The 24,239-nt window shown below is 40.3% G+C and overlaps 1 protein-coding gene across 1 annotated transcript in view; it reads left to right on the plus strand.

The window, feature by feature from the left end:
* Positions 1 to 2,521: 2,521 nt before the first annotated feature.
* The window catches only part of tmeff2a (transmembrane protein with EGF-like and two follistatin-like domains 2a), a 78,438-nt gene continuing 56,720 nt past the window's right edge, over positions 2,522 to 24,239 (plus strand). The window contains exons 1-3 of the mRNA XM_061842260.1: positions 2,522 to 2,560; positions 2,981 to 3,110; positions 18,409 to 18,435. Coding sequence (XP_061698244.1) covers positions 2,522 to 2,560; positions 2,981 to 3,110; positions 18,409 to 18,435 — 196 coding nt within the window. The remainder of the gene's footprint in view (positions 2,561 to 2,980; positions 3,111 to 18,408; positions 18,436 to 24,239) is intronic.

Consider the following 24,239-nt stretch of genomic DNA (forward strand, 5'->3'; position numbering starts at 1 on the left):
GTCAATCGCAGGTTATTCATATAACTGCTAAAAATAACATTTACTATCAGAAAAGATTAAATTGACTATTTTTTTTCCCATGAATTGATTAAGAGCAAGTTACTCTGTTGATCTGAAAAAGGGGAAAACTGTTTACAATTATCCACATTAAAAGCAGATTCTTTCAAATGTCTTATTTTGATTAAATGAAAAACATGCAGTATAGTAATGAGTCTGGTTTCATCAAGAAATAAAGGAATACAATATTTACTGAGAGGCTTTGTTTATTTTAATAAAAACAATGCCTCTAAATAATTAATGAGTTCTCAAAATAGTTGCTGATTAATTTGATGAATTAGTATTGATACAACTAATGTCCTGTCACGTTTGCCCACATCACCTCCACCTTGTCACACATCCCTCCCATTTTGTCCACAATTGCTTGAAACCTAACAATAAGTTATTATGAAAAGGGACAGACCGGTCCAAACAGTTCTGCATGTTCTCACACAAGGACCTCCATCTAAAACATTGTGGTTTGTGTGAGTGGAAAAGAAAGGAGAAACTGCTAATGAGTATCATCTTTTTTGTCAGACTCTTTGCTTAAAAGAAGAACGGACTGTGATAATCTGCTATGTGCAAGCCTGCCAACTAATAAATGATCTCTGTCTTATGACCATCAAGTAATGTTTTAAGTTGTTTGTCTTCACATTAAGGCTAAATTCACACTGTGCAGTAACTTTAGGTTTCACTTCCTAATAACAGTACATCAATTATAAAAGCTGTATCTCAAACTTGTTTAAAAAGATGACAATATTCAGTTAAAGCATTGTTAAAAATGTATTAATTTAGTTTGCAGTAATGAACGATCATGATACTTTATATAGTGTAGTTCCATACCACAAAGCTCTACAATCACAATCATAAACTGCTATCCAGAATCCTGATTCACATATTCATCACTTCTCATCTTGACCACTGCAACGGAATTTTTTCTAGCACAACCACCAATCTCCTCAATTAATTCCAGCCCGTCCAGAACTCCACTGCCCGCTTCCTCTCTCGCACCCATTCCCGCGACCACATTACTCACTTCTGTCCTCCAGAAACTTCATGGCTCGCCATTCCCAAATGTATTCAATTCAAACACCTCCTTGTTACCCCTCAACCCCCCACACTTCCCTTGCATGCAGCCTCTGCACTTCCACCACAACCCTTTCTCCAGACCACTGCCAAACACAAAAACTGCAGGGATAGAGTCTTCTCTGTTGTTGCCCCTGCCCTCTAGAAGTCTCTCCTGCAGCACATTTGAGATGGCAACAAGCTCCAAATCTTATAAAACTGACCTGTTCTGCCCTGCATTTGTTGCCTAGTCATCTTGTTATTCCCCGACTTAATCTTTTGTTTTGGTTTCTAATATTTTTCGTTCTGTTTGTTTCCATGAATGTGTTTGTTTTATTCTTTTTTTTGTCACATCCCATCGGAAACGAGAGTAGGACCCAAATGCAGGAACTCAGAAGACGCAAGGTAGTTCAAGAAGAGACACGTTTATTATATGCAGAGGTAGGGGATCGAGCAGGCAGTCCGGTGCAGCAGGAGTCGGTACACGGGAGAACAATCAACACAGGCAGAAGTATCAAAGGAGTCAGGCTTACAAGGTTGGTCGGAGAACGGACGAAGGTCGGTACACACAGGTTCAATCAGGGATACCGGAGCACACGAATGAGACATGAAGATCATACGAACTGGCGCCGGCCAGTTGTCATCGCGGTCATATAAATCCATACCATAATCAGGCTGCATGAGGCGCAGGTGTGCACCTTCCAATCCCGCACAGCTCGTGCTGAAGCGGCAGGATCATGACATTTTTACTGTTACACATTTTTGTAAGTTTGTCACTCTGTTCTTAAAATGTAGGCTACCGTGTCTTTAAGAACCTTGCATTATTGTTACTATTAATAGCCTTTCCTCAGAAGAGTCCCAGCAATGCTGAAGCAAATCCTAGCTATCTTTGGGGAGGAGGCAGGGTTACACCCTGAACTGGCTGCCAGCCAATCACAGGCCACATATAAACAAACAACCATTTGCCCTCACATTAACACCTACACGTAATTTAGAGTCATCAATTAACCCACCATGCATGTTTTTGGGACGTGGGAGGAAGCCGGCCGTGCCTGGAGAAAACGCATGCATGGGGAGAACACACAAACTTCACTTAGGCGGGTAGGGGATTTGAACCCCATTCCTCAGAACTGTGAGGCAGGTGCTCTTACCAGTCGTGCACTATTGCACCCATTATTATTATTACTATTATTATTGTTGTTGTCATTATTGTTATTACTATTATTCTCATCATCAGTAGTAGTAGTATAAACCTGTTTCAAACATGGTCACTTGTTTTTACGATATTTAATGTCTATGGAGTAAACAGAAAAGTAGCAGGCTCCTCTTTTGATACAACGTGTGCTCAGTTAGCGCAGCAACATTAACGATAGCATCGCCAAGTAACAGGGTGAAGGATAGTATTGATTTGCAGTTCAGCATGCCAGCGTTGTCGTTTCACCTTGCCAACGAGGGTAATGTAATCAACTTGTGCTATTCAAATGGGCTTGGCATCCTAGATTATCCAGTTAAGTTTTAACGTTATCAATAGATGCCCGTTTTATGCTGCTTAATTCACGCAACACTGAGATAGTCTAGTCGAGATTGTATCCAAACACTTAATTTGGGCAAGAGGAAAGTTTCTGTTTTTTTTTTTTTGGCGTCTTGCACGCATTAAAAATGCTATTTGCCACTTGCACAGGGTTTATGATTTTAGATATTTTGTATTCAGAATTAGATTCTTTTCCTCTAACACCTTTTAGCAATCAATATGATGATAATACAATACCAGATCACTGCTAAATTATTTGATTATTTCTATTCAACAAAGATTTATTGATTTTTTTTTTTGTTAAATTGTGATTAGCTTAACATTAAATAACCTGTTCCCTCTCTCCAGTGCAACAATGACTATGCTCCAGTTTGCGGCTCCAACAATCAAAACTACCAGAATGAGTGTTTTCTGCGTAGAGATGCCTGCAAGCAGCAGTCTGAAGTACTTATTCTGTCGGAGGGTGCTTGTCCTGTGGGTAAGTAAATTTATTTTATTGCTTTTTCAGTCAATGTAAACAAGAAGTCCCTCATGCTCACACCAGGACAAAATACAGTACATGAACATAACGTCAAATATAAGTAAATATTAGGATTCTGGACGAGAACAAAATTTCAGTAATGTAAAGAAAAAAAATAAAGAAGTGGAGTCCATGATAGAAGAGGCTTAGTGCCATGTTTGAACTGCCTTGGTGCATTGCAACTTTTGTCACCAACTGTGCCAGTGTCTTTTTTTTGGGTGGGGTGAAGTGACATTGTTATTGTTACTGACAGTTTTTAAGGCCTTCTGTGAGTAATATAAGATATTCTAGGGCAGGTGTCACCAACAAAATAGCACTTTCCTGTGAGCTGCCAACAGTCGACCAATGCAGAAATACTTTTGTGAATAACTTTTTGTATTTTACTTTTGACTATACGTAGTCCTCAAATGCTCTATAGCCACTTAAAATCAGCACTGTTTAACTCCTTCAAACTAAAACAATCACGGTATGTAGCTATGTACAGTAGTTGCACATTAACAAAAAGGTAGAAATGTAGAGAAAATCAAAACCAGAGTCCATGTTCAAGTGGTGGAGTGAAATGACATATTAGTCCTGAGGTGCAGGTATCCCAGACTTCGGCCCTCGAATAGCACAACTATATATGCATCCATTTTATGAGCCGCTTATCCACACAAGGGTCGCAGGAGTGCTGGAGTCTATCCCGGCTATCATCAGGTAGGAGGCAGGGTGAACCCTGGACTGGTTGCCAGCCAATCACAGGGCACATGGAGACAGACAACAATTGCACTCATAATCGCACCTAGGGGCAATTTAAAGCCTTCAATGATTGCATGTTTGGGATTGTGGGAGGAAACTGGAGTGCCTGGAGAAAGCCCAAGCAGACACGAGGAGAACATGCAAACTCCACACAGGTGGGATTTGAACCTCAGCCCTCTACTTACATTGTGAGGCCAATGGTCTAACCACTCACCACCGTGCTGCCGTGAATGTGAATGCTAATGGATATTTGTCTATGTGTTACTTGCTTTTAACCAGTCTAGAGTGTGCCCTGCCTCTCGCCCCCAAAAATCTGACAAATATGGAGTGAAGTGAGGTGTACAAAATGGATGGAATTGGCAAGTCACTAGTATCAGACACCCATTTTATGTTGTAACCCTATATTTCGGGAAGGCTCAACTTGGCAAAAGGTAAAAAAAAACAAGATTCTAATGAATTAATTGTAATGCATTATCCAAGAGCAGCTCTTAAGGAATTGGGATGTAGGATTGGCCTTGGGACAGTCTTTCTATTCACTGGTGGATAGAAAGACTTGGTATGTCCGTTGTTGTTTACATTGCACAAATCATTTTAGCACCGTTTCATGTTTTGAAGCCAATTCAATGAGTGTGCAGTGCATCCTCTTGAATATGCCAGCACTTTGCTGTAAATGAGTCAGTCTGATGAAAAGCGATGGGAGTTGCTTATGAGGCACACATAGCATATGAGTCACTGGCCAAGCTTTCATAGTACTGCCAGCATAAAGTGTGCATTTGCTGACACAGATGACTCAAAAAGCAGGTTAACAGGTCCAGAGAAAATGATGATCAGGGGAGGGGAAAATCCGCCTTTGAGCTCCTATGCAGAGTTGAACAATCATGTTTTTTATGGGTCAGCATCGGAATAAACAGCCTTTGACTGTAGCTCTATTAGCACTCTCGTGTCTCGTGTTACACTCAGACGCACGTGGATGGCATTTAAATAAGGACACCGGGGAGGAGTGACATGGGGTCAAAGAAGGTTAGTTCAAAGCCAATCAAACCAGTTTATAAAAGTGAGTGTGAAGCAGGACAGAATTACATGATGTGTGGATTCCTTCCTAATGTGCCTCATAACATCATGGTTATATTCATCGGGGTACAACATAATCAAAGACCAACGTCTGAGTCAATGGGTAGAAGTGAGTGCTTCCCTTTCTTGGTCCAAGTATTTACAGCAATTCCAAATTCTCTAAGCACCATTGTCTCAATATGATGCAAATCTAAAGATGCATACACAGATCACTTTACTTTATTCTTGTGAACAAGCAGGAATCAATGAGTCCCGACCTGGGAACAATGTGATGGGAATAATGGGGACGCATATCTACTGGGGGTATATATTGAAAATACACATATTTTAATCATTTTTGAAAAGGATGTATTTGAATTATTATGCACTATAATATCATGATATCATTGGCATAAATAAACATCAAGGATATTATTGTTAATCATGGTAGCTTTTTGGAAAATGCATCATCTTAAAAAAATATTGCTATCGTGGCATGATGAAACGTATGTTGAGAGAGCGCAAGATGGAATAATGTAATGGATAATAGAAAAATACTGTACAAAAGTACAAATAAAAATCTCCATGCTGGGACTCACATGGTCTCAAATGTAAAATGATCTATGTACACCTCGATACCAGTAATGAAATGATGCCTTGGCAAAAGGTCTCATACATGATCAAACCGGGAGAATGAAAACTGACAAAACAACTTCAACTTCTTAAATACAAATAAATGGTTTTGTCCATGAAAATAGTACAATAAACTTAAAAATTATATAGTAATAAAAGTAGGCTGTTCATAGTAATTTAAAAAAATAATTAGATTAATAAAAGCATGATCAGCTCTATACTGTATAATGATTATATACGTGTTTGTGTCTTTGTGTATATGTGCATATAAAATTGTACAACTACTGTATATACAGTTTATGTAAGTATACAATCATGTAAGAAAAATATTTCACGACCCTTGTGTCTTCAATTCTTTTTCCTTTTAATGCCTCGTACCACCAAAAGTATTTTAGCTGAAGAATACAAATGCCTAATCGTATTATTTAAATGTAATTTAGGTTATTATCAAAAACTAAAAAATAAAACATTGACATCCTATATCAAACTCTTATGAGTTTCTTACCTTGTCCAAAAAATGAAGTTTTAGTTCATTAGAAAAAATAAAGAAACTGCAGAAACAATGGGTCTAATATTTTTCCATGACTATTAAACATTTCTATTATAGACATATAGATATATATATATATAGACATAATTTCTTTTCCTCATATGCAATACTGTATTCGCTATGAGAGTGCAGTATTCTTGTATTTGACTGCCTTTCATATTTTTCATCATAAACAATGCATTGTGCACCCAGACAGTGCATTACTGTTTTTCATTTCATGCGGCGCCACGACACTCAAAAAGGGACCTTTTTGCTCCACTTGGGTAATAAGGGTTTTTCAGTTTGCATTCGGGTGTATTTTTATTCTTTTCAAGCTCCCTGATTTCCGAAGTGGTCTCCAACGACGAGTGCGGCCTGTATTCTGCTTAGAGCGCTCCAAGCTCGGCTTCGGGGCGCCGCGCACCCACGCTAAATTGTCCCATGCTATCGATTTCCTGCTGGTAACGCCGACACTTGTGTGCATCGCCGGCCGTGAGTCTGGCACATAATGTAACAGAGAGAAGGGTGGAAGAGCGAGTAAGGGTGGAGGAAAAAAAAAGTCTGACGCGGATCGGGATTTGGCATCGACGGGGCTGCTTTAGGGCGCCTCGTTATCGTGGCTTGAAAAAGCCCCACAACACCCTTCTGGAATAAATTCCAGCCACCGGTTATATTTTCATAGCTCCAACATGCACTGATGGCGTGATTTTTCACAATTTGAATTTTTTCCAATTCACATTTGTAGGGTTGTTAACGAGACGCCTCTCACAGGTGTTTGAATTTAATTTCATTATCTATTTATTTTCATTTTACAGGGAGTTTAACAAGCCCAAAGTCGTTATTTTCATTTCATTTTTCAAAAAAATAATTGCTAAACTATATTTAGTTTCCAGTGAGACAAAAATTAAGCATCGAAAGTAATGTTCCTAATGTACTTAATAACTGCACAATTACTCTGTGGCTTTCAATATGTCCAAATAAGACACCTCGGCTATAGATCATAATCATCAGTCCGGGTCATTAGAAGATAATAATGCTGACAAATTTGACTCCAGAGGTTTAATTTCCTGTTAGCATCCATCACATCCGTTAATAGCCCACCATTCTTACCAATGGAAGAGATTCTTAAGATGGTTAAAATGTGATTACAGTGGTTGAAGAAATCCATAAGGACACCTTAAAGTTTGAAATTGCTCAATTTTGATGGTAAAACTTTAATGGGTGGAATTCCTGACGCGGGGCCCTTATGTAACCTAGTGTTAAACGGAGCTCACTCATGTGGAAAAAAAACTGGCAGACAGTTCACACTTTGGAAAGTCTTCCCTCTCCTCACGGCTCGGGTATTCAGTCGGTTGCAGCCAGCTTAACTGAACGCGGAATATGTTCAACTCACTCCAACAGCAGCACATTAGCCCAGCTAGCGGTGCGTCTTATCCACTCCCTCACACCTTGCTCGGTGCACGTACTGCAACGAAGCCTTCTGTGTTTGTTCATTTTTTTTTCTCCTTCTCCCTCAATTCTCCATGGCCTCCTTTCCGATTCCCTTCATCTAAAATCCCATTAGTGGCAGCAGTGGAGAATGTAATAGATGTATGTCAGCTCGACAGTGCCAATACTTGTTTACAGGCTGTACCGGGAAATATCATGAAAGCCATATCCCTGGCCGCATGTCTTGCTGAGATACTGAAATATACAGAGGAGGTGTCTTGTCATAGCTTCGTTTTTTTTTTTTTCCCGTGCATGTCCATGCTGAAGTAGCCTCGCGAACCCCTAATTAGCTGTTGTAGTGCTAGGTACTGTAGTTGTAAGTGGAAATGGGAGCCAGAGTTTCAGAGTGGCATTCTCAGCAACACTAATCACGTACAAATGGCCACGATATGATTCCATTGCACTTTACTGGAATACCATATACAGTGAAGAAAATAAGTATTTGAACACCCAGCTATATTGCAACTTCTCCCACTGAGAAATCATGGAGGGGTCTGAAATTTTTATCATCGGTGCATGTCCACTGTGAGAGAGATAATCTAAAAACAAAAATCCAGAAATCACAATGTATGATTTTTTTAACAATTTATTTGTGTGATACAGTTGCAAATAAGTATTTGAACTCCTGAGAAAACCAATGTTAAGATTTGGTATGGTAACCTTTGTTTGCAATTACACAGGTCAAATGTTTTCTGTAATTGTTCACCAGGTTTGCACACATTGCAGGAGGGATTTTGGCCCACTCCTCCACACAGATCCTCGCTAGATCAGACAGGTTTCTGTGCCGTCACTGAGAAACACGGCGTTTCAGCTCCTCCAAAGATTTTCTATTGGCTTTAGGTTTGGAGACTGGCTCGGCCACGGCAGAAATCTTGATATGCTTTTTATGGCGCGACTCTTTGGTTTTCCTGGCTTTGTGCCTCGGGTCATTGTCATGTTGAAAGACCCAGCCACGACCCATCTTCAATGCTCTGACTGAGGGAAAGAGGTTGTTCCCCAAAATCTCCCAATACATGGCCGCGGTCATCCTCTCCTTAATCAGTGCAGTCGTCCTGTCCCATGTGTAGAAAACACCCCCAAAATGTGATGCTACCACCCCTATGATTCACATGGTGTTCTTGGGATGGAACTCATCATTCGTCTTCTGTCATGGTCGTGCCGGTCCAACCCTAGCTGTGCCCCGTTCCTGCTCTCCCGTATCTCTGATCGACAACCCGTGTATACCGACTAGGGATCGCAACCGGTTACAAATAACCGGTTATAACCGGATTTCGGTCTCTCCCGTATCTCTGATCGACAACCCGTGTATACCGACTAGGGATCGCAACGGGTTACAAATAACCGGTTATAACCGGATTTTGGTCTTTTTAAAACCGAAACCATAATCGGATTTTCGAAATTGGTTAAAATTTCCAATAATTTCTTCCGGTTCCGGTACTCCACATTGCGCTATTTTTTCAACATTATTTCCACTTTTTTCAAGTTTCGCTGTTAGAGTAAAGTTGGACTCAAAAGAACATTCAGTTAAATCAAAGAAACATCAAACATGGCATCGAGGAAACGCTCGGTATACTTTCATGCCCTTTCTGAAAGTTCGAAAGAAGAATGCTAACATTAAAACATTTTTATAAAAAAAATAACAAAAATTTAACTTACACGAGTGCGTTGTTGAAAGCCACATTCAACAAGCTTGTTTGTCAATATTGTATACAAACTACCCCATTACCGCGGAGTAAATTAACGATCAATGGTGTAGCGCCGGAGAAAAGGAGTCGGAGGCGGAGTGTCGGACACAGGACCAAAACTTGTTTTATTGGCAGACATCAAAACACTACTCGCATAACGGGGGGAATTCTGTGAACTCGTCACTCCGGAGGAGCAACAACAAAAACAGTCCGTGCGGAACCCCGCACCCCAACTCGAGGTCCTGTGGGTGAATTATGTAAACACCACAATGGTACCGGTTTTAAAACCGGTTAATCGTTTTTTTGCTACAGCAGTTCGGATAAAACCGGTTATGAAAGTAAGCGTTTTTTTGCGATCCCTAGTAACGACCTCCGCCTGTTCTCCGACCGACCCCGAAAGCCTGACTCCCTTGATACTCCTGCCTGCTTTGATCGATCTCCCGTGTACCGACTCCTGCCTGCCCGCTGACCTGCTCTCTACACCCGACGTCCTGACTACCGCTGCTGCACCTGACTGCCTGCCCGATCCCCAACCTTGGAATAATAAACGTTTTTCCTAATTTACCTCTGCGTCTCCCGACTCCTGCATTTGGGTCCTACCTTCATATCGATGGGTCGTGACATCTTCCTCCAAACACGGTTAGTGGAATTATGACCAAAAAGTTCAATTTTGGTCTCATCTGACCACAAAACCTTCTCCCATGACTCCTCTGTATCATCCAAATGGTCATTGGCAAACTGAAGACGGACCTTGACATGTGCTGGTTTAAGCAGGGGAAACGTCCATGCCATGCATGATTTCAAACCATTACCTGTTAGTGTATTACCAACAGTCACATTGGAAACGGTGGTCCCAGCTCTTTTCAGGTCATTGAAAAGTCCTGTTGTGTAGTCCTGGGCTGGTTCATCATTTTTCTCAGGATCATTGAGACCCCATGAGGTGATATCTTTCATGGGGCTCTACTCTGATTGAGATTGACCGTCATGTTTAGCTTCTTCTATTTTCCAATGATTGCTCCAACAGTGGAGGTTTTTTCACCAAGCTGCTTGGCAATTTCTCCATAGCCCTTTCCAACCATGTGGAGTTGTACAATTTTGTCTCTGATGTCTTTGGACAGCTCTTTGGTCTTGGCCATGTTACAAGTTTGAATCTTACTGATTGTATGGCGTGGACAGGTGTCTTTATGCAGCTAACGACCTCACACAGGTGCATCTGATTCAGGATAATACATGGAGGGGAGATGGATGTTTAAAGGCGGACTAACAGGTCTTTGAGTGTCAGAATTCTCGCTGATAGACACGGGTTCAAATACTTATTTGCAGCTGTATCACACAAGTAAATCGTTAAAAAAAATCACACATTATGATTTCTGGATATTTCTTTTTAGATTATCTCTCTCACAGTGGACATGCACCTTTGATGAAAATTTCAGACCCCTCAATGATTTCTAAGTGGGAGAACTTCCAATATAGCTGGCTGTTCAAATACTTTTCTCCACTGTAGGGGTAATTGTGGCGGTTCTGTTATGTATTTGTTAAACAACGTACACACAATCATTATGAATAATAATAATCTCAGTAAAGAGTAAGAACAATACGAGCATTTGACAACTGTTCAAGTCAACGAAAGTCCATTTATCGGATGTGGTGTCAAACTAATATCATGATGGAGACAAACGTGTTGTGCATCATTTGTGTTCATTGCCCATCTTTGGCATTTTGCGTCGTATATTAGTATGAATTTATTGAACTTTAAAGCAGGGTTATGTGATTGTGTTAAATAGACAAGGTCTACTGTTTACTTTGTCTGTTCATTTTAACTGAGTGTATCATTAAACAGCTTTAAGTATCCTTTTTAAAGAATTCCCCAGGGAAAAAAAATCATTCAACTGACGGCTTGTGTCTCCAAAAACTCAGCACTCTCCTTTTTTGTTTTTTTTTTTTTTTGCCTCAGAATGATTGGACTCTCACATATTAAAAGTTGTTCAAGATGTTTAAAGTCGATATGTGTGCACAAGCATTGATTGGGTGGAGACTGAACGGGAAGATTAAAAACAACAATGTGCACAGGATTGTAAACTTGAGGCATTATGTGCAATGTGAGGCTGCACTATAGGCAAGCTGCAGCACTCCTGTGTTCCTTTCAAGACCCGAAGGTGAATAAAAGGCCTGCCTATGCGGTCAGAATGCATTGTAAACCATGAATGCCGTGACTGCATCAATGCATTATAACGCACGTTGTGCAACAATGTCTCATATGGTACATAAAGACATCAATATATATTCAAGCGCTCATTTATTATCACTCTGGTGGCCAATTTAGAAGGTAATTTCCTAAACTGACAAAGGTAAAACATGCATGGAAATGATGCTGGTTCCATAATGGTATATAAAGAGGAACACACTGTTTTTTGTGTGATCCAACCAAAGATTGTATGTGGAACAGAATGGATATGTTAGGCTGCCGTACTCCATGGAAGCACATGGTAGTGGAATGAGTACCAGCCTTGCTCATTTGTGTCACAGTTTAATCAAAATGTCATTGTTAAAGCCTCCACCTGCTTTTTTTTTCCCCCCCACACATGCCTATTTGAAGATTAAGAGCACGTACTTAGTCTATAAATTAATTGATACTTCTATGCGATCATTCGGTTATAGTACAGTTGTCAACTTCCCCTATATTTGCATATATTGGACGTCTGAAGTCTGTTTATTGGTTGTTATATGAGATTGTGGGCTCTGTTTTCAGAGCCAGCGCATTCGAAGTGGCGGGTAAATGCCGACAATTTTTCATTTTTTTACAAGCACATGGTTTTATGCTATACAGTATGTGCACACAGGTCTGTCCCAAGCGAGGGTAACAAGTTGGTGGCAGGACGTTGGCCTAAACTTAAGACCCTTGACAGAAGGTAGACCGCTTGACCAATACGATTTTGGCAAATTTGATTGGGCCACAGGCAGACAAAAACTGAGTGCTGCAGACATTTAAATCACTCGTGGTTATCACCAGGTCCTTCTGGATTTAAGAAAGGTACCCTGTTACATTATCTGTTGCCACACCATAGCTAGAGCAGTGATAATGAGCTGCTCACACACATATTTTCTGCAATTGCACATCGCCCTCTTCCACACGGAGATATCTCCATCAAGACTCTCAGTAGAATTAAATTTAAAGGAAATCAGATGAGCCGCTTTGATTGGGAGTGGATGAAATTGGTTGTAAACACACCCACAGTAGCACAACATGCCCACTATTGGATCCTCTGAACTGTGCTGATCTACAAAATTAACACCATTATTCTAACGCACCCCTGACACAAGGTTCCGCCACTCGCCACACCGGATTTTAAAATATGATTTATCCATTGTAATTTGAAATAGTTTAGTTTACAGAGATTAAAACTCTCCTTTACAAGTGTGTCCCTGTCCAAGGCAAGCAGTAAACAACATACAGACGACATAAACAATAAAAAATAAATACCTTAGGCACATCCACATATACAATGAAATCAATAAAGATCAGCCATCAAAGCATTTACAACCTGTTGCATCATTGTCCAACCCATTCAATTTATTTTTAAAAACATGTAAGGCACAAATTTTCCAAGAGGTTCCATGCTGCAGGAGCTGCATCTCTAAACTCTTTTTTTCCATTTCAAGACAAACTCTGGTAACAGACGGGAAAAATGGGATCTTATGACTGAATAACAGAACAAATGACTGTAACTTCAGCCTTTTCTCTCCCTGATAATATCACAAATAGTTAAATGGAAGGAAATTGACAATGCAGGCCAACCAAAATTAGAATACAGGTCAAAATGATATCTTCGAGCCTTAGGACTTGTAATAAACTTCAAAGCCCCGTGATATACAGTATCCAATGCCCGAATTCCATATGAAGATGCATGCATGTTGAGAAAAATATGCAGACTTTATCCTTTGGATCATCTCATCAGTCCTGAGAACTTTCTCTAAAAATTTTGAAGGCTCGCCATTGTATCTCTTCGGAAAAGGCCAGCTTATCCTTCCTCTTGGTTTTGCTAATGAGAAGTTTGTATTTTCAGTCCTAGCATCTGCACTTCATGCCCTCTAGAGATTGTCGCTGATGTCATTTGCAGTTGTTTTTGGATCTTTCTTTACAACGCTCAAATTGTTTTGGTGGTCAGCTGCTGTTGTTTTCCTTAGTCTACCCATCAACATCTGTTACTTAGTACACCAGTGGGTCTGTTTCTTCTTCAGAACATTCCACAATGTTGTGTGTAGTGGTTTGTTCAATGGCTCACATTGATTTTTGGATATTTGGTTGTTTTCTGAGCAGCTCAGTGGACTAATGGTTAGCACACAGTACAGCAGAGAGATTCTGAGTTTGAATCTCTGCCCTCCTGTTTGGTGTTTGTGTTTTCTGCTTGTGTGAGTCTTTATAGATACAGTATGGCATCTTTCGCCCACATTCCAAAACCATTCTGGTTAGGTTAGTAAGTGAGGACTGCAAATTGTTCATTGGTGTGACTCTTGTCCAAGTCATCTGGATTGAGCTCCACCTCACCCTAATGACTACAAGCACGTCTGAAAATTGATGTTGCCTTTTTCACAAATCAAAAACCGTCAGGTTTGTGTGTTGGTTGCAAGACTGTATTACGACAGCAATAAAGTCTCAGTTTTTCATAGAATAAAAGACAAGAAAATAAGATTAATTTCCTCCAGTGTAGTCCTATTTTTTGAGTGCAAGTCTTTATCAGAAAAAAATCAGTAATCTTTCGAGACTGATATTGTGTTTTAGAAATTAACTTCTTTACATGATTATGAATCAAAATGTAGTTCTTCCCTCAATAACTTCATTCTCGTTAGATTACGACTTTCACCCTGACAGAAAAAAATTAATTTCCTTGCGAAGATTAAAATTTTTCTTCTTAAAACATGTGATTGTTTTGTCAGAACAGTATATTTTTGTCTGAGAAAAATAAAAATGTATCTTTACATTATGAGGCAGTATGGTGAAGCAACTGGTTAGAGCGTCTGCCTCACAGTTCTGAGAACCTGGGTTCAAATCCTGGTCCTGCCTGTGTTGAGTTTACGTGTTCTCCCCATGCCTGTGTGGGTTTTCCCTGGGTACTCCAGTTTCCTCACACATCCCCAAAACATGCAGGGTAGGTTAGTTGATGACTCTAAATTGCCCTGAGGTGTGATGCGTCTGTGAGTGGTTTACATGTACCCTGCCATTGGCTGGCAACCAGGTCAGGGTGTACCCTGCCTTCTGTTCGAAGATAGCTGCGTGAGGCTCCAGCACACCCATGACCCTTGTGAGGACAAGCAGTAAAGAAAATGGATGAATGGCTAGATAACATCCGTGATTGGCTCGCAACCTGTTTAGGTTGTACCCTACCCACTGCCTGATGACAGCTGGATTGGCTCCAGCACTCCCACGACCCTCGTCAGGAAGAGCGGGTCAGAAAATAGATGGATGAATAGATAACATTAAGATTTTTTTTCTTGAAAATAGGCCCGTTTTTAATCCCTACACCTTTGGGATTTTAAATGGGACATTGGAAGAAAATAATCTCAGCTGCCTCATTTGCAAATATTACTCACAGTCAAAACCCAAATATGAAAGTAAGCAAAGACATTTAGCAGTTTTAATTGTTCGAAAATAGGCAGTGCTTGGTTTACAATGAACTTGTCGGAAGTGGGAAAGGTTTGCTATGCAGTAGCAAGGTCACAATTACAATTAATATTTGTCTGCCAATTAAACATAACTACCTTGTATGCCCCGAAATGGCAGAAGAATTAAGTTAGATATTTTTGAAAAAGGAGTTACATTGTGAGAACAAATGTATATTTTTGGGGGGGTATAACATTGATTTCTTACAAGGATTCATTTTTATTTCATTCAGAAAAAACATGCTAACCTTTACAAGAAAAAGGTAAGAGAAAGTTGTAATTTTTAAGACAAAGTCCAGTTATTATGATATTACATATAGGAAATATGTATCAAAGGAAGAAAGTCATGTGATTCATGTGATGGTACATCACAATCATATCAGAGGTTTTAGATGAAAGCTAAGGTAAAGTTGTGTAATTGGTTCCATATATTTTTTTTATTTGGTGTGAAACCTGCAAAACGTAGGTATACGTTTTTTTTTTTAAATGATTCAACATCATTATTTATTGAAAAATATTATATGAACCCCGTGATGACATGTCTGCATTCAAGCTCTTGAACATGTCATGCATGAGCGCATCCGACACCTTGTACTTCACAGCTTCAAGACACTGTAGATAACCCGCAGTTCTAAACGCCGCACAGCACCGGTTGCATGAAGCTGACACAATATCCTTCGACTGTCCTCAGAGACTCAGGGCACGGTCTTCGGCCTTGCACTTTAGGCTGCGGCTCATATTACAGTGGCTGTTCCTCAGAGTGCTCATCAGTATCCTTTTCACAGCCATACAGCCGTACAGTCCAATGCTCAAAGTGTTTTAGGTCGGGGCTTTAGTGAGATTTAGTGGAAAGAAGCCATGGAGACTGCGTTGTTGACTTGCTAAAGCATTGACCGGACACAACGAGACTTACCATGGGGAGGCCACAAAAGGTTCACAGTTGGATGTGTTATCATCAGTAAACCAGGGAAGATGCTTCAGACCTCGCCACATCTCACTATTATCCTCTTAGCCCTCATGCTCTCGCTGTTTCTTTTGAACTCTGGTGTTCCTGTCGGATCGGTTGTACAGAAATAACCATCAAACGGTTCATCCTCCTCTTTTACTGCCCTGACAAAGACTTTCAGGGTCAATCTGGACTGATGAGACCACATTTTTTTCACCTCCGTAGTTGTGATGACAGCATCTGTCTTCTGGTATTTGTGTTTCAGAAATAAGAAGCGATTGACTACATTTATTTTGGGAAAACTTGGTTGCAGCTGAAACATCACTGCACTGACTAAAAATCAACGGGGACTTTTTTTTTCTTACCTTGGACAGAGTCTGAATTTCTGACCATGTATATATGGAAATGGGCTGGGATACACATCAAACGAAATGATGCAAGTTTGCCCAAGCGTTAGATTTAATCACAGATCTTTACATTCTCCTGGGTCAGTGGTGGAAGAAGTAACTACTCGATTTTATGAGCCGCTTCTCACAAGGGTCGCGGGAGTGCTGGAACCTATCCCAGCTATCATTGGGCAGGAGACTGGGTACACCCTGAACTGGTTGCCAGCCAATCGCAGAGCACATAGAGACAGACAACAGTCGCACTCACAATCACACCTAGGGGCAATTTAGAGTCTACTTTGTTTTTGGGATGTGGGAGGAAACCAGAATGCCCCGAGAAATCCCATGCAGGCACGGCGAGAAAATGTAAAATGCACATAGGTGGGGCCGGGATTTGAACCCCAGTCCTCGGAAGATCTGTGAGGCCAACGCTCTAACTAGTTCCCCCACTGTGCTGCACTTCACACCATAGGTTTCATAAAATATTCTTATATTTTGCTGTTACAGCACACCAGTTAGCGGTGATAACTACAAAATTACTGTTTCATTTGTCAGTACTGTATTTTGCATAATGTGTCTGACAAACATTGAACTTTTTAAAAAGATCCCTCTTCCAATTCTTTCAAAAAAAGATACAATCTAAAAAATCTTGAAACTATTTTCCAGTGTAATTGGAAATGTTTGAAGACTCTGAAACTCCCTCCAGGATGAATGATCACCCCCTCCACGTCCCAACTGCAAGTGAATCATCACTCTTGTAGCTACTCTTTGTGTTTACATGTTGCACATAAACAATGAAGGTGGAATCACACTCATGATTGCACTCAAGAGAAAATGAGAAATTACCACTGAAATCAGCACTCGAGTGTCATTCAGCTCAGTCTGGAGCTTGGGGTGTTCGATATATGCATTCAATGGTGTAAATTTTGCCCACAATATAGAATTGAACTGTACCGACCAAATTTGATACAGCTTGTTGAGACATTATCGAATCTGCCTCAGAGCTGGGGGAGCTGTCAGCAATTTGTGCATCTACTTCCAACAGTCACACATCCTGCCTGCTTTCCCGGCTGCTCTCGAACTCGGGGGGATTGGTAGGCTAGGTGCTAAACTCACTTGAACTCCACCAGCTATGAGCTGAGGTTCCACCAATTTCAGGATGTCACCCACTCCTATCTGGAGCCTCAAACAAGAACGGCTGAATGGGAAAATGCAAAAGTTGACAAAAATTCCAATAAAAACTTTGAATACAGCCAGGGTGAAATCGGGAATCATATTCCTGCAATCGCATGATGTTGTCGCCTGATGGAAAATTCATATTGATTGATTTAATTTCGTTTGTTTTCAGTAATTCATTACTAACCCTTTAATTGCTTTGCTTGTTTTAATGAGGAATTAGATGATTTCCAGCAATATTGATTATCTTTGTTGTTATTATATCTCCCAAATGAAGGCTTTCAGTGTGTTGAGGCAAAACGTGGACCCACGGGCACAGAAGCAGTCATCAATTTAGGATGTACTCAAAAAAGGTTTTGAGGCAAAAGGCAAAGACGACATGTAGAAGCAAACACTACATTAACAAAGGGGAAAGAAATGAGGTTGAAAATAAAGAAAAATGGGTGAACAAAATACCACCACTAAACTAGTAATAACATATATGATGACAATCTGCCAAAACAGACTGAAAGAAAGCAAGGAACTAAATAAGACAAACAAACAGACGAGACAAGGAGGCACACCTGAAAGTGAAGTGATTGGTAGATAAAGGACAGGGCTGACAAGAAGAGGTAAAATAATATAAATCGTAAAATATCAACATTTATGTATCTTGTTTTCGAACTAAGAGATGTTGGATGTTTTTTCTCGTAGTGTTTCTTATTTCTTAAATGTATTATCTGATCACAATCACCCTGATAATCATAATGATTTTAGTCACAATCACCATGCTCTGAAATGTTCATACTGTTTCATATTTAACTCCAACTAACAGAATCATCTAATTTACCTGAAAATAATGTGGCTACATCACAATGTAATGTGGGTCTATTTACTATCCTCTGTGTTGCGCATTTTGAAGAATTGATAAAAATTGATAGAACCACGTTGTATGCCTTGTAACCCCTGTTTTTGTCCTCACCTACAGATGCTGGATCTGGATCCGGAGACGATGGTAAGATTGCTCATACCTTCATTTTTCCGCTGCTCTTATCCCACACACTATGACATTCTGCTCACTGCCCACTGAAGCTATAGTTCATATAGCGGAGTTGAACTTACAGCCCCCAGCAGCATGTAAACCGCTGCTGTAAGCTGTAAACTAGATGCAATTTTAAAGGGTTGAAATGATTTTCTCATATCCCTTTTTTTGGCGTAAAGCGTTCAAATTGATAACTATAAAAACTGGGGAATATTTTATTCTATCAACAAACCCTGATCCATTGTTTGCAGTTCTGCAAAAATGGGCTCCGGTGGCCAGTAAAACAAACATGCTAAACTAATTACTCCTCATGACCTTAGCTTTTCTCCGATCAAAAACGATAAAAAGATTGTAACCCATCTTCACAGAAATCTGACATCCCTACAGGATTTTTTTTTAAACAAAAAGTTATGACAGGAACAAAAGATGCATTTAATTTTTTTTTTAAAGAATAAAGGTGTCTTCCATCTTAAAAGTTGTAGTATTACAATATTGAGTTTGTATCTCTGAAATACACTTTACTGTATACTCGACTGTATTTGGTTGTACTATATACTGTCGTTATGCTTTGATTTTATAACATTATAACGGCAGCTGGTTCACACATTCGCCTCACAGTTCTACACATCCAAGTTCAAATCCGACCTCAACTGTGTGTGGAGTTTGCATGTTCTCACTGCATAGATTTTCTCCAGGTACTCCATTTTCCTCCCACGTCCCAAAAATATGCACGGTAGGTTAACTAAAGACTATAAATTGCAGTTAAGTATGGATGTGAGTGTGAATGGTTGTTTGTTTTATATGTGTCCTGCAATTGGCTGGCAACCAGTTCAGGGTTTATCCCGCCTCTCACCCCCCATTTAGCAAGAAATTTAAAGGATTAGCCAAAAGTAGTGCACACTGTGGGTATGAAGAGGTGACTAAACTGCTCACATGGAAAGTGTGGGTGGTGGTATGAAAGGTGAGCAGCGAGCAAAGACGGGGTGGGGTTTGTCACAATATATAATGGTATATTATTGGACTGGACCCAAAAACAGAGGGAGGCGGAGTGAGTAGGGAGAATACTTTCCTCAGAGGTTTTTTCCAGATACTAGTAATTCCAATACATCAGGGTGGTCTGAAGGAGCAAGAAACTGCCAGAAGGCGTAAGTGTGAGCAGGTGAACGGGCTTGACGTCGTAGTTGAAGCAGGCAGTGCAACGGGAGACACAAAACGAATACCGGAAGTGCAGAATAAAACAAGAGGTTAGGTACTAGTGCCAGGTAAACAACTTACAAACACAAGGAGTTCTCTCAAGAGTCTCCTTGTGTACCATGGACATGTGAATACCCTGGCGCCGGATCCCCAGGTCAGGCAGCCTTAAATACAGGGAGTGATAAGTACTGATTGGGAACAGGTGTGCAGGCAGTGATGAGTGCTGATTGGGAACAGGTGCACAGGCGAGGGTTTGGTAATTGCTGGGGGGGGGGGAGAGAGCGGGGAGGGTGGGGCACAAAGCACCACCCAAGCTCCAAAAGAGAAACTTTTGGCACTGATCATGACAGGGTCTTATCAATTAAAAATTTGATGAATAACTTTTAACTACTCAATTGAACTATTGAAAGGCTACAATATTGCTTTGGTTGAAAGTTTTGCATCTGTAACTCAAATATATCTTGTAAAAAATTGTAAGGCATTTGTATATGGTGTCAATTTGTTGATGATTAAGACTGATTAAGTCTCGGTCATTTTAGAAGGGTAGCTAATCATCTGATAGCTTTTCTTATTACTGATGTGTCATTCAACTAAGTCCTCAATTTGCTGGCTAATCGACTCAAAAAAAAAAAAAAAAAAGAGCTGTTCATAAGGCCGGCGTTGTCGCGCGCACAGTCAATAATCGAGCCCATCTGTCTGCATGTTTGCACATATGCATATATTTGTGGCTGTCCATCTCTTGCAGCCCCTTCTGTGTGTTTCCAATTCCTTCATTATGTCCAGAAGCGCTTCCATCAGCGCCTGCTAGAGTACATATAAGGATCAGATTAGAAAGGAGATTATTCCCCCCCCTGCAAAAAAATGGAAGATGGCAGATGAAGGAGTTGGAATGAAACTAGTGCTTGATCTACCAGAGAAAGAGAGGTAGAGTGTTGACAAGAGAGAGCACAGGGTGGGGTGTCGTGGACAAAAGAAAATGGCCAGAGGAAAATGGCGAAAATAGATAACGGAACTGAGGAAACAGGCAGAGAGAGATGAGGGTGGAAAGTGTGAAACAGCGATAAGAAACTGAAGTGAGGCAACACGAGATAACCGAGGACAAGGCAATGTGGCCTCTGAACACAATATGTACATTTGTTATTCTGTACAATACATGTTCGAGATATATCTCGGGGTGATCCGTGCAGTGAATGGAAATAATTCTCTTTGATCATTGGTCCTCCACCTCATAAATGGCAATGTTAAAAACTAAAGTAAATACACAGATGTATCTAAATACATTATACATGTTTGAAGATAATTGCTTTCATCGTTCAAAGAATGACAACTTTGGAGTATTCAATTATGGAGCTGTATCATTAAAAAATGTTTCACTTTTAAACTTCTCCTGATTTTTTTTTTTGGGGGGGGGGCATCTGCCATGAGTCCTAACTTCCCCACTATGAGGACTAGCCCCTTATTTAGCATCAACACTAATTGAAGTCTGCAGTTAGGTAGCTTGCTATGCCAATAACAAAAAAAAAAGCATCTTTCCTCCGGATAGTGCGATGGTGTGAATGCTTAAGGGTACCTCGTTGTCGGCCATAGAAATATGTGCATCAAGCAAAGAAATGCTAATTTCAATTTAGAGCCCCTCTTTGTTGCGACGTGGAAAAACTAATGTATTCCAGTCACTGAATTCTTTAAGCAGATTTATTTTCGCTGCTCAAATATAGTTATGTGGAGGCATAAATAATATGTTAGAGGAAGTAAGATACATGTGCCCTTCCCCATTTGCGCTTCACCGTTCGCAACCCCTCATATTCACGAGTTTTGGGCTCCAAGTTTTTTTTTCTTTTTTACCATATTTTCATGATCAAAAGGTCTTAAATTCTCTTCTAAATAGATGGAGGCACTGCATTCCACATGGCACCTTCACTGTGGGGCACCTTATGTGCACACTTGAGTTCCAATATTTGCAAATGTTATGTGGCTTAAGGTACACTTACACAGACTGGTTACACTGTGAGCATGCATGCTAGCAAGTGTTTTAGCATGTATATAGGCTACCATATGATGGCACTCATGAGGCAGTGAGGAACCATTCCATTTCACATTGGTAAGCCAAAGAAACTTACATTGCCCCACATACACCCTGTATAGGCAGGTTATTACTGACGATGTTGTTCACATTCACGGTGTCACATCAAAACTAAAATGATCACACTACAGCAAACAGAGTAACATAACTAGCAAATAATAAAACAAATTACAATGAGGGAGTCACTGATGGTGTAGTGGTACACGCGCCTGACTTTGATGCTGGCAGCGTGGGATCGATTCCCGCTTAGTGATTATGTCGATATCTGCCCTGCAACTGAGTTCTGGGTGCAGTCTGCCTTTCGCCCGAAGCTAGCTGGGATTGGCTCCAGCTATCCCGTGACCCTTGTGAGGATGAGCGGCATGGATAAAACAATGACTCACCAATAATTGAGAATTCTGAACACAGCATGTGATTGACAGATGAGGGATGCGTGGATTCAGTGAACTCAGTGGACAAGCCCACATTGAGGGTTAAAATAAAGCCTTTGTTCATCACAATTTCTTATATTTATTCATTTATACTCGGTGGTACAATGTTTTCCCAAGCTTTATTGAGCCAACGCACATATTTTAGTGTTGAAAAATCTCACCGTACACTATCAAACAAAATTGTTCCAAAATATATATTTAGTGGAATATACATGACCTCGTCTCAATTTTCTCAAAAATGTACTCACACTGTGCAATAACTAAGGCTATTTAATTGAACACAAAGCAGTTCATTCAACAGGTGAATACACAGACTAATTGTACCCTCTAACTTGTAGAAAATTGATGTGTGTTGCCTGTCATGGTACATTGCTGGCATAGATAGAGGAACAAGAACACATTTTTTTCAGAGGAAATAATACTTTTCATGCAAATTAAATGAAATTTCTTGTGACACACCTCATGATCTCTCACGAGGCATGACACTAATGTGGCACAGTGGTTGGGAATCACTGAATACACAGTATTCTACTTCCATTTCCACTTCATATTTTGTGCGCAGTATTATGTCAAGAGTCAGATTTTCCCATGCAAAAAAAAAAAAAATGCTGGGACAAAAAAAAAAAAACGTTTTGTACTTGATAACATACCATTTTAATAAATGTTGTTAATGTTGCATTTAGCATGGATGATTTACAGTGTCCTATAATATCCAACAGTAATTTACAGTATCCTATTTCTATTTCCTCTTCATATTTGATATAGAGTGTACATGTATTGGGTCAAAAGTCAGATTTTACTGCTGCAAGAGAGAAAAAAAATAATGCATGTGAATTATTAATGACAACAATGCTGAAGAGAAGAGTCCATTGTGTTTCCCAGTGAAGTAGAACGGGAGAGAGTATTAGACACAAAAGTGAAGGGGGGCAAGAGGGTGTAGATGGCAAAGGTGGAAGGAGATCAGAGCTGCTGTTTTATATGTCAGGCTAGGAGGTGTAGGTTAAAGAAAGTGGTCGTAAAAAAAGCAGGCAGGGCTGGTGTTGAAGAAACCAACATGAAAGGGACATCCAAGGATAAACTCAAACGCATTTTAATGTCCACTGATAAATTTGCACATATAAAGCTCTGGTCAGCTGGGTAGTCGGCATTTTTATTGGCTGTATACTTTATGCATCTGTGTGGTCAAAGTGCTGTAGCCACACAGACAAGTGGATGCATTCATGCTCGTGAGAATGTGTGTCGCTTTGTGTGTGTGTGTGTGGTTGGTTTTTTTTAATCGGATATACAAGAACATAAGTCAGCTGTGCAGGGAAATGCCCTTAAGCCATGTGTCTGGTCACATGGCCCCTACAGTCAGCATCAGACATTTGTTCAAATCAAATTGTACACTTGGAGGGTCGGTAGAACGGAACTCACATGGGCATGAAAGGACAAAGGAAGACCAGAGCTCTTTTGAGTGAGTCTATTTTAAGGAAGTTGTTGAAAGGTTGTGCTCCTTCGCTTGCATGGGTTGGTATTAGCTTAGTCTGCGAGGTCTCTTTCCTGAATGAATTCGACGGGTCCTTGAGCTCAGGACTAAAGAACCAACAGCCGTGGACTAGCATCCGTCTATATACAGTATTTCCTTTTACACAGGAACCTATCTGAACTACTGCATCCGTTTTCAGTGATAGGAGTATTTGGGCATTGGGTATCAGGAATGCAACTATAACTTTGACCTTTTTGACATTTAACTTTTTTAATCAATAACTGTCTGAAGTCTGGGACGGACTCTCAAACCCATCACCAAATTGAGGTTTATTTGACAGGGATTCTCTGTCTCCACTTTCAGTCAAAAGCATCCTCTATTGGATTTTGATCAGACCACCGACTTCACTATCCAGCCATCCATCCATTATCTGAGCTGCATATCCTCACAAGGGTCATGGGAGTGCTGGAACATATCCCAGCTATCTTTGGGCAGAGGGCGGGGTAGACCAGGAACTGGTTGCCAACCAATCACAAGACGTGTCTAAACAAACAACCATTTACACTCACATTCACATCTACGGCAATTTAGAGTCTTGAATTAA

This window comes from Syngnathoides biaculeatus, chromosome 14 (assembly GCF_019802595.1).
Source record: "Syngnathoides biaculeatus isolate LvHL_M chromosome 14, ASM1980259v1, whole genome shotgun sequence".
NCBI classification, from domain to species: domain Eukaryota; kingdom Metazoa; phylum Chordata; class Actinopteri; order Syngnathiformes; family Syngnathidae; genus Syngnathoides; species Syngnathoides biaculeatus.